Source organism: Papaver somniferum, chromosome 3, assembly GCF_003573695.1.
Source record: "Papaver somniferum cultivar HN1 chromosome 3, ASM357369v1, whole genome shotgun sequence".
In the NCBI taxonomy this organism is placed as follows: Eukaryota; Viridiplantae; Streptophyta; class Magnoliopsida; order Ranunculales; family Papaveraceae; genus Papaver; species Papaver somniferum.
Genome location: NC_039360.1, coordinates 180,080,395 through 180,092,586, shown reverse-complemented (window position 1 = coordinate 180,092,586; position 12,192 = coordinate 180,080,395). Strand labels below are relative to the sequence as shown.

Below are 12,192 nucleotides of genomic sequence, written 5' to 3'. Positions count from 1 at the left end.
AGTTTCTCTTGTAATTAATCTAGTTGAGTTTTCATATATTCCACAAGTTCTTGTGTTAAGTATATGAAAGGCTACACTATCACGTTCTTTGGTTAATGTAGTCATATATTCCGTAAGGTTTTCCTTATGTTGAGTATTTGAACGGTTAAGTTAGTCATCTTCGTGTGATTGACTTAGTCGTAGCTCCGTGAGTTTACTTATGTTGAGCACTTTCAATTAAATTGATCACTTTTGTGGTTCGATTTAGTAGCGTATTCCAATTGAATTAATCATGGGTTTACTTGTGGTTAATTTGGTTGAGCTTTGGATATAGAAAATCATTCCTATGGTTTTTGGTGTCCAATAAAAAATCCTTCTTTACTTTCAAAATTAAGGTCGCTCTTGTTGTTCTCTCGGGAATGACATCAAATGGGGGAGAGTTCTTTTGAACTTGTGCTTAATGGTAATATCTTGCGGGGAGTGCAGCTGTGGAATTTTATAGAGGTTATCTTGTATCTTAAAACTCCTTGATGAATGCTCTTAGATTCGGATATTAGATTGCATCAAAATTAAGTTGGTATGTATTTTTTCTTTTGGTCATGAAATGTCTCTTGTGGAAATTTCATTATGATCCCATTCTTGTACCTTTGCCAATTTTTGACAAAAAGGGGGAGAAATATTGTAGTTCACACTACAAATACATATGGTTTTCGGATCATTGTGTAAGGGGGAGTGGTTTCCATGATCGAGATGGAGTATTGACTAAGGGGGAGTGATACATATCACCGTAGTATTATTGTTAAAGTCGTGATACAATTGGACTTTGATTTTATATAATAATACTATGACACTGTATAATAATGATCGAGAATCTCGATTTCTCTCATTGTTATAGCTACAGATCTTCAACAACGATGGTGCTAAACTTACAACCTTTGGGATCATTGGAGTACTTGGAAGGACGAAGATTTCAAGGAACGTTGAAGATTAGACTATGGAATAAGAGCCACTACAGTTTATCTTTTTTGTATTCCATATGTATTAATAGTTTTGTCACTAAAATTGACAAATGGGGAGATTGTTAGAGCATAGCTCGGTCAACCTCGCATGCGTTGCTATCTCAAGCATGTTTGTCAATGTTAGTGATCAAAACTGTAAGTCTTGATTTTTAGCCTACATAGCTAAGTCTCGGACTAGAATAGAAAAGTGTAGTTGAGCTCAAGGACTTCATGGCGATTCATCATACAAAGACGAAGATCTATACAAGGAACCATGGAACTTCATCAACAAAAAGGTATGTGGAGACTTGAACTTATCTATCACTCAAAAGTCTATCTCCTACTTCTTATGAGACAAAAGTCGTATGCTATATAGACTACATAACACACATTTGACATTTCGAGCTGAGCATTTACTGCTTATCTTTTATCTCGAAATCGTGTGTTGGTAAAGCATTTCGGTTTGATCAAGTTTATCTTCACCTAGTGACGAAAGTCATGAAAAGTTTCAATCACTTTGAGAATTGCTCTGACGTGAATCGGTCTGTGAATAACGGCTGCATAGCGTCCTCTGAGAATGTCTCAATGATTGAAATGAGAGTTTAGATTACATAACCATGTATTCCTTGAACCGAAGTTTTCGAATTTTTTTGATTAAGAGAAATCGGGAGGATTGTGGAATTGGCTTGCCAAGTCCGCGAACTGTCGGAAGTTCTCGACCGAGAATTTCTGCTGGGATTTTCCAGAACTCGTTTGTGTGCTAAGTCCACGAACCCAGTCCGCGAACTGGCGGAAGTTCTCATCCCGAGAATTTCTGCTGAGTTTGGAAAACTCAACCGATTAACTTAAGTCCACGAACTTGTTTGTGAACTTAAGAGGTTATGATCTAAAGATGTGCTCTAAACATGAAACATTAAATTACTAAGCAATGCTTTATGCAAACCGTGGATATAATGTTCATGAGTCGATTCAATTGAATCGAATCATCTTTGTTTTAATTGTGTCTTGTGTAGTTACATAAGATCTCATAGAAATTGAACAACTCTTTAACTAGTTCATTTGAGTCAATTGAACTAGTTATGGTGAAGAAGAACAAGGTTAATATGAAATACTCATATGGTTAACCTTTTGGGTTACTATGTTTAACCAACATACACATACAAGTTTGGGCATGGTTTTCACGAACCCAGTAAACGTCTACCCAAGTGTGTGTGACAAGCTAAGTTTTCGATCTAACGGTCGAGAAATATTAGCTTGAATCTAAATCAGGTTTTCATTTAACGGTGAATAAGGATTGCTTTGTAACTAAGGCAAAACCCTGATTTGAAGGCTATATAAAGGAGACATCTAGCATTGTGCAAAACTAATCCCCACACGTCTGTGTGCTACTAGTGCCCCCGCTAGAGTCGATCTCCATCAACCTTTGATTTTCTTCTCTAAAATCAGGTTAACGACTTAAAGACTTCATTGGGATTGTGAAGCCATACCGATAATACTTTATCGTAGTTGTGTGATCTGATCTTGCATTTTCTATCGTACGAGTACAATTGATTGATTGGCTTAAGATCGTGAGAGTTCTCCGATAGGCAAGATAAAGAAGTCACAAACATCTTCGTCTCACTGTTTGTGATTCCTCGACAATCCGCTTGTGTAGTCAGGAAGGATTGTAGAGAGGTGATTGATTAATCTAGGCTGTTCTTCGGGAATATAAGACCGGATTATCAATTGGTTCTTGTTACCTTGATTTTATATCTAAAGACGGAACAAAACCTAGGGTTTATCTGTGGGAGACAGATTTATCCTCTTATAGACTTTTCTGTGTGAGACAGATCTGTTTATTATCAAGTCTGTGATTTTGGGTTACAACAACTCTTGGTTGTGGGTGAGATCAGCTAGGGGAATCAAGTGCGCAGTATCCTGCTGGGATCAGAGACGTAGGAGTACAACTGTACCTTGGATCGGTGGGAGACTGATTGGGGTTTAACTATAGTCCAGTCTGAAGTTAGTTTGAAGTAGGCTAATGTGTGTAGCGGCTTAATACAATGTGTGTTCAATTTGGACTAGGTCCCGGGGTTTTTCTGCATTTGCGGTTTTTTTGTTAACAAAAATTTTGGTGTCTGTTTTATTTCTTTTCCGCATTATATTTTATATAATTGAAATAATACAGGTTGTGCATTCGTGATCATCAATTGGAAATCCAACCTTTGGTTGTTGATTGATATTGATTGATCCTTGGACATTGGTCTTTGGTACCGTCCAAGTATTCCTTGTATTTGATAAAGACTCGCTATTGTTTTTAGCTTGAGTAAAAATCAAATCAAGAGAGAGATATTAACTCCTTGAATACTTTTATCTAGATTGAGTCTGACTGTCTAGTTGATTCTCTAGCAAAGTATTTCGGAGTTAGTCCATACAGATTGCTAATCGAAATATTGGGTGGTGTTGTTAGACCCCCGCTTTTTCACTTACCAACACGTATTTCGAGAAAAATATAGGCGAGTAAACTCGGCTCGAAATAGCAAGTGTGTATGTATGAAAACTATCATACTTATACGACTTTCTCAAGAGTAGGAGATAGAGTAGATAGACTTTTGAGTGACAAGATGAGTTCAAGTCTCCACATACCTTCTAGTCGGACGAAGTTCAACCGGTTCCTTGAGTAGTTCTTCGTCTTTGCAAGATAATCGCCATGGAGTCTGCAGCTCAACTATTCCTAACTATCCTAGACCGAGACTTAGTAATAAGTATACTAGAAATCAAGACATATAGTTTTGATCACTAATATTGACAAACATGCTTGACATAGAAACGCATGCGAGTTCGACCGAGCAATGCTCTAACACATGTATCAACATATGTTGAGTCTACGTGAATAAGTCTACGTTGAGTCTTCAAGGATTCCAAATTTGTTCACACTACTCTAACGAGTGTATATTTCACATATTATTTTGATTGGTTGATTATTTAACCGATGACCCCATTACCCTCCATGTTTAGAATCACGACCCTCGTTACATAACTCCCTAAATTAAATCAAGAGTAAAGATTGAAATGTCAAATATACACTCGTTAAGGAGTGTTCACAAATTCGGACTCGTCTTCAAGTATGTGATGCAATGCTTTTGACACCCTGTCTTACGGGCAGGTCCATCTACACTACCTATCACACCATGTGAACATTTGACCGGCTGGATCGACAGAAGGGCATTGGAGCAACGGAAACAACGTCGAAGAGAAGGTATAATGAGACGGGAAGAGGCACTGGAAAGAAATATATCACACCCATTTAACTCACAAGTCACATGACGCGGTCGAGTTGGAGAACTTTGTTGAACGAAAATACTTTGAGGACCAGATGTACAATGGAGATCTAAGTGATGCATATGATGATGAAGTAGAAGCCCATAACTATTATGTTAGCAAGGACCAAGGAGAGGTGTGAATAAGTACAAAACGGGGAATATGAGCTCTAGAAATTATTTAGATCAAGATGTTGGAGAAGGATTGGAACGCCGTGGCTTTTTGTCAAGTCTAATGCTCAAGTTGGAGAAGGATTGGAGCGTCATGGGAATTTGCTAATTCTAATGCTCATGTAATCGTTAATGTGACAGTTTTTCAAGGTGCATCTGTATAAGTACAATTTGCGGACATTCGGGTTCTTGTGCTTATGTTAGGGTGATTTTATATACTAAAATATTATATAATCTTCCTGTTCTTCGTACAATTCGTGGCATTCGTATCTTCTTCGTACAAACTCTTCATGTCGAAAGTGATTTGAATATTTTATTGGTATTGTTTTCGATCTATTTTTCATTGTGTTAGTTGGGTGAAATCTCAAGAACTTCTCTACCTTGTATTCTTTCTTTTTTTTTTGATACGAAAGAAAGATTTCATTAAAGATAAATCAACTCCTCATTTCAAGTCGGAGTTGATCAGAGATACATCTGGGATGATGGTCAGACCATTCTTTTGTTAGCTTCTCAGTACGAGCTGTTTTCGAAAGAATGTCTGCCACTTTATTTTGTTCCTCTGGAACATAATAACATTTCCAAATTCTAAAGTTTTTAAATGTAAGAATAATATCTCTAAGAAAGTTATGGAATTGCCAATTAATATTGAAATGGCCTTTAGTGATAGCTTCAACCAAAATCATGGAGTCTGTTTCGAAATTTACTGCCTCCAACTTTAGCTGCTCAATCCACTTTACTGCTTCCCAAAGCGCCATCCCCTCAGCATGCACCGCACTCATTGCTTAATCAACAAAGCAACATTTTTCTCCCCTTGCAGTACCTGCAGAATCGCAAATAATTAGTCCAATGCCAGCATGTTTTGAAATGTAGTCAAAGGAAGCATCTAAATTAACAGTATAGAATCCCTGCACAAGTGGAATCCAAGATAAAAGAGCTCTGGCCTCTCTTGAAATTAACTTAGGTGGGGATTTTATTCTAGTTCCGATGATGTACATGGTAAGGTGTTCTATTCTATGTATAAGCTTCTGGGGTTCTAGAAACTTGTTATCAAAGACCAAAGAGCATCTCTCCTTCCAAATTGCCCAGGTTGTTACTATTCTTTTTATGATAGTTGTTGTAGAGATTGCACCCTGACTGTGTTGAAGGATCCAGTTCACACAAGTTGAACTAATTAAATTATGGGAATCAAATTGTAAACCTGAACCTCCAAACCAGACTGCTCTTGAGTAATCGCAGTGTAGGGTAATATGAGAAGCACTCTCTTCTGCTAAACCATAAATTGGTTAGCCTATATCTTTATTAGCAGCATAACGCAAAGTTCTAGCTTTAGTGGGAAGAATATCACGCAAGCACTTCCAGACAAAGTGCATAATTCTGGGAAGAATCGGGAGTCTCCACATGAGCTTGAAAACCTTTTTCATCTCTTCAGAGGTATCAGACGGACCATGCAGATCAGTGTAAAGTTTTTTGTAAGCAGATTTGACTGTGAAAAGTCCATTTTTTTCCATCTTCCAAATGAGTTTATCTTCTTGTAGAGGATGAATAGAAAGACCACATATTGAGCTAGCAATCTCATGAGGGAATAAGTCATACAGAAGACCAATGTTCTAATTATTAGATTCTTGAATGAGTAAATCCTTGACCAAAACATAAGAAGAAGGATTAACAGCATTAATTTTATGCTCAGGGGGAGCTTGAAAACCAGGTACCCAAGAGTCTTTCCAAATCCTAATTAAACATCCATTTCCTAGACTCCAAGCACTGTTATCTTTGATGAACTGAATTTGGGAACTTATACTTCTCCACGAAAATGATGAATCATCCTTGACAGTGTACTCAAAGATGTCACCATTAGGATAATACTTAGCATCCATTGTTTTAGACCACATGTCAGAGTTTCTTGTACAAAGTTTCCAAGCAGATTTTGCAAGTAAAGCCTTATTAAAACATTCCAAATCCCTGAATCCAAGTCCACCTTCCTCTTTTTCTCTAGTTAAATTTGACCAGGAAATAATTGATCCTTTGTTTGAGTCTTTCCTTCTCCAAAAATTACCCTGAGAAGAGTTAATTGCTTTTATGGTTTGGTCTGGAAATTTAAAAGAGATCATATGATGGACAGGAACAACATTGAGGACATGTTTAACCATCACTGTCCTACCTGGTTCAGAGAGATTAGTAGAATTCCACTTGGAGAGCCTAGTGTCCATCTTCTCAATTAAAACAGAAAAAGAAGCTTTCTTGTTTCTTCCAATGAAGAAAGGAAGACCTAAATACTTTTCTTTTTTATCCATGATAGGAACTTGGAGAATATCAGCTAAAGAAGGACTGACATTATTACTGAAATAAACTGAAGATTTATTGAAGTTTATAACTTTCCCTGAACAGTTACTAAACTCCTCAATAACTTCCAGAAGATTCCTTGTTTGACCTAGATTTGCTTTGGCAAAAAGCAAACAATCATCTGCAAATAAGAGATGATTAATCTTTGGAGCTGTTCTAGCAATTTTTAATCCTGAGATTGTCTTAGCTTGCTCACAAAAAGCCAATTTTCTTGAAAGAGATTTCATGGCAATGATGAAAAGATAAGGAGATAAAGGATCTCCTAGTCTTAGTCCTCTTGTAGGGTGAAAAGGTTGACAAGGAGAACCATTGAGAAGTACCTCTACTTGAGTTGTGGAGATACACTGATATATCAACTGACACAATTTTTCACAGAAACCAAAATTCCTCAAAAACTCCATAAGAAACCCCCACTCTAATCTGTAAAATGCTTTTGACATGTCCATCTTCAGTGCTAAAGAACCTACTTGCCCTGATTGTTTCTTCATTGTATGAACCATTTCCTGAACTAGAGATATATTCTCAGAAATTAATCTCCCTGGAACATAAGAAGCTTGCATTGGAGATATTATCTTTTCCATATGCTTTTTCATTCTTCTGGCAATGATTTTGGATATAAGATTGTATGAAGTATTACAAAGAGCAATTGGTCTAAAATCTTCTGGTTTGTGAGGTGTGGAAATCTTTGGAATAAGGGAGAACCTTGTCCTGTTGAGTTGGTTAAGAAGAAACCCTGAATGAAAAAAGTTTTGAATCATAGGAATAAGATCATTCTTGACTGTATTCCATTGAGTTTGATAAAATCCAGGAGGGAACCCATCAGGGCCAGGTGAAGTCCAAGCTTCCATGGACATAAGAGTATCATGAATTTCTGCTTCAGAAGGAATAAGAAGAAGTTATGCATTGTCTTCATCTGAGATACATTTAGGAATGTGCTGAAGAAAATAATAACTATCTGTTGTTTCAACTGAAGTACTTACCTTCTTGAAGTGTGTTGTTAAGAGGGAATCCAGGGTGGCTCTATCACATCACCAAGTACCATCAGGATCTAATAGACTGTCAATTTTATTTCTAGACCTTCTCATATTAGCCCTAGTGTGAAAATACTTGGTATTCATATCCATTTCACCATGAAATTTATCCTTGACCTGCTGTCTCCAAAAACTAGACTTAATATCATCCCATTTTGCTATTTCATCTTCTAACTGAAGTAATTTATGAGTGTTACTTCCATTGATATCAGACTGTTGTAAAGAAGTCATCTGATCCTTTAATTGAGAAATAGTTCTTTGAATATGACCAAAGGTATTCTTTTTCCATAATGATAGCTGCTTTCTAGTATTGATAAGTTTATTCATAAAAACAAATGTTGTAGAACCAGACACATCAATAGTCCAAGAATTTTCAATTTCAGTTGCACAAGTAGAATTATGAAGCCAGTTTTCAAAGAATTTCCAGTTTTTACCTTTGACAGATAAGTTATGATATAACTGTAACAGGATTGGAGTACGGTCAGAGCCATTTTGAGTAACATGAGTTAAACTAACATCTGGAAATTTTAAGAACTATTCACTGTTAACTAAGGCTCTATCCAATCTAGTTTTTATTCTACCAGTTCCATGTTTATTGCTTGTCCAAGTAAAGGGATTTCCATTAAATCCTAAGTCCATGAGATCTGCTTCTCTTACCAATTGAGTAATACTACTATTACTTGAAGAGGAAGCATGATTTACTCTTTCATTTCCATCAAGAGTAATATTTAAATCTCCTAAAACAACCCATGGGATGTTAACAGCTTTACTAAGATCTTTAATGTATTCCCATTGTTCTACTTGGTCTTCTTTATAAGGGGTACCATATAAACAAGAGAGGAACCATTCTCCCTTAGAGGGATCATTCAGAATTATAGCATTAATCATGTTTGAACTAGAATTAACTATATCAACTTGAAATCCATCTTACATAAAAGCAACAAACCTCCAGCAGGACCCACAGAAGGAACGTAAAAAGAATTTGGGAAAGACAAAGATTTAGAGAGTTTTAAGACTCTGTTATCATTTATTTTAGTTTCATAAATAAATATTAAATCAGGATTATGAAGTTTATTTAAATGAAGAAGATGGTCTCTAGTGGGTTTTTGGCAAAAGCCTTGACAATTCCATGCTAAGATTTTCATCAGTCCTAAGCTGCAGAAGTAAAAAACAAACAACATATTGACAAATTTTAAAACAGAAGGTTTTAGAGGAGCAAAAAGAATATTAAGTACCTGAATAGCAGTAATTCCTTGTTGTCCAAGAGTAGTGGGTTCAGCTCCTTCACCATTTTTGTCCATCTCCATCTCATTGATGATGTGCATATCAGTAGTTGAGTCAGAGGGGTTAAAGGATAAACTAGAAGGAGTAACATGAATATTATGAGGGTTATTAGAAGGTTCCTCATTCAGCTTAGAGTTTCTCATCCTCTTATTCTGCCTAGTATCATCACCATCTTCTTCCACTTCAGTAATATTGGTAGAATGATCAATAATAACATTCTCCTCCTCATTCATCGGGTCCTCTTCTTGATCTTCAGCATCTGAAGGATGATCAAGTTGATGTTGTGCATATTCTTCAATAGTGAGCCTATCCAGATAAAGCTAATGTGCATAGTAAGCACAATTTTCTTCATTATGATCTATTACATAACATTTAGGACATAAATTATGAGGCTGGATTTTCCAGTGATACTTAATCCAGACTTGACCTTCAGCTCTTGTATTCCACCAAGCTCCCCTTATCATCGGAAAATTAAGATCAACTAAAACTCTTGCTTCAATATCATATCCATATCTAGGACGACAGTTAGGTGGATCAGTTGAAATATTAGTTCCAAAGAAACTAATAGCTTCTTCCGCAACAGCTTTGTTCATATGTTCTAGCTTCAGTTTCTTCAAAAAAAACTGTGAATTCCTGGGTAAGGAACTCATGTTCTTCTGGCTTTTTCGAAGTATCATACTTTTTTATGGCAAAAAGAGCATCATTGACAATCCAAGGTCCTCTCTTAATAACTTCATCTTGTTCTTCTTCATTATTTAGCTTGATAACAAAAATATTCCTACCCATCACCTTCATAAACTTGTTTTTGTATCTCTTCCACAATTTATTGATTTTAGTTCTGAAAGCTTCAACTCCATCTTATCCTTATGGAAAATTTTACCCAATATACTGGTAGATCATTCTTCAGCAGCATCATCAATAAGTTTAGTAGAACCAACTACTCTTCGTTCCAGACTAGGTTTTTGAGTTATGGAAGTTTTTTTCAATTGCTTAGAAACTTTCGAAACTTGGGAATCAGAACTGATTTTTTGGTGTCTATTGACCTATACTACAAGGATATACAACATCATCCCTCCAATTTCCATGTATTAATTTATTCAAGAGGAGATGTAAGCATATGATCAGTATTGAGCAGACCTGACATGTGATTGTTGGGGTTTTGTTCCGCATACAAAACTATATGGATGAAAACCGACTTTAGGTAACAGTTTTGCAGTAGAAAACAGTGATCTATGCTGCAGAAAGCGTGGCTAAAAGGCTATTTCGGGAAAAGATTGTATACAAGGTTTGTTTGGATTAGGAAACTTGTATGACGGTTTGTAGGAGTGTTTTCCAAGTTTAGGGTTTCCTAATTAAGGTGTGAGACTATTCTTAGAAGTTCTCTAAGACTTGGGGAGTAAGGATTTGTATTCTATATAAGAGGGCTTATATTGTGAGTAGAAATCATTCTCTTGGTTAATTCTCTTGGAGAATCCTCTCTTTATGAGGGTGTTTGGGTCACAACCATTGTGTCCTACAATGGTTGGTGATGGGGCAAAATCTATGTGAGATGAGTGATTTATAGTGAGAATGGGTATGGGAGAAATCTAGGGTTTCTAGGGTTCATATGGGAGAAGCTAGAATTCATGATGTTCTTCATGTTCTTGTCTAAAGTCGAAGCAACCATGGCGGTGGAAGTTTATGGAAGAAGAAGAACAAAGGAAGAGGTAAACTCTTCGTAATATGTCTTGTTGTTTCTAACGTTTAGCGCTAGTGGGTTACATAACCAGTTGATTATATATGTGTGTGACGATGTAATAACTTGTTATGATAATGAAGATTCTCGGGGTAGTTTTGACCGTGGATGTAGCCTACAAAGATGAACCACGTAATTTTATGTCGTGTGTGATTGTCTATTATCGTATTAATTATATATTCATGATAGTATTATTCGATCAAGCTAATCTAAAGATGTAAGAGACGGATTCGATCTAAGTTATCTAAAGTAGGATGTTTCGTGGAATTGACTTCTATGGAAACATGTCGGTTCGAGATTAACTAACCTTGGTTTCCCGAAACTGATTTGGTGTGTAACATTGCTAGGCATGTTCGGATATGGTCTTTATGGATACTAACATGGTATATGGATTTTCCCACGTACAACAATCATCTGATGCTAACTAAAAAAACAAAGCATGCCATGACCAACCAGTGGAAAAGGTACTAATGGAGGATTTTTAACTGTGTTATAACTCATGAATACAAACCATGAAAATATTAATTAATAATGCGTAGGGATGCTACATACGCAGAGTTTTACTTTGTTTACTGAGTTTAAAAGCAAGCAATACAACAAAATTAGTCAGAGAGGTTGAGCCCCGGCCGTAGGCCGGGATGATACATCATCTTTTATAAAATTCACGTTCTCATGTTCCACAATTGCTAGCCAAGGTGGCTTCCATAAAATTGATAGGTTTGACCCATATAATGGACCAAGTAGATCAAATATGCTTAGTGACGAATCAGCTCAACAATACCGATGTGTTTTAGAAAACGTGATCTTATGACTCCACCATTTTTAAATAGGACTTTGCTCTCATAGTCCAACGTATATACGGATATAGGTTCATCACATGATCTTATCTTTCCCCAAAGGTTCGGTCTTGATAACTACAACTTGTTTTTCTTCTTCACCAATTTCCAAAGGAATAGTGATGATATCATAAAACTGAATCGGCTCACTGGATTTTGGAGTTGTAATAGTGGGACAATCAAAGATAGGTGGACGAACAAGTTATTTTTTCTTCACCTCGTAACATCTTACAATATCAATGGAACAACCATCTTCGACAACCTTTGCAGATATATCTGATGATGTACATGTAGAGGATTCATACCCGTTATAAGTCATCTCTCTAAATTTAGAAAATATACCAAACAAGAATTATTCAAAATCCCTTATAGTAAGTACTCCAAGAATTTAATCTAGAATCCAATATAGGAAGTACTCCACTTGTACCATTTTAGTGCATGATGTTCGAGACGTGCACAATTTTTCCACGCAGTGCACTACTGCAGTATTATTAGAATCAAAATATGATTCAACCTTAA

At 36.3% G+C, this 12,192-nt stretch overlaps 1 protein-coding gene across 1 annotated transcript; it reads right to left on the bottom strand.

The window, feature by feature from the left end:
* Nucleotides 1–7,815: 7,815 nt before the first annotated feature.
* On the bottom strand, nt 7,816–8,706 carry LOC113360391. Its single transcript, XM_026603902.1, has 2 exons — nt 8,400–8,706; nt 7,816–8,336 (listed from the first exon to the last, which is right to left on the bottom strand). The coding sequence occupies exons 1-2, from the start codon at nt 8,704–8,706 to the stop codon at nt 7,816–7,818; spliced, it is 828 nt and encodes a 275-aa protein (XP_026459687.1).
* Nucleotides 8,707–12,192: the final 3,486 nt, after the last annotated feature.

Coding starts and splice junctions, on each gene's coding strand:
- LOC113360391 (XM_026603902.1), bottom strand. CDS start 8,706: ATGATTAATGCTATAATTCTGAATGATCCCTCTAAGGGAGAATGGTTC. Junction 8,337..8,399: donor AAGCAATAAACATGGAACTG/GTAGAATAAAAA, acceptor TAAAATTTCCAG/ATGTTAGTTTAACTCATGTT.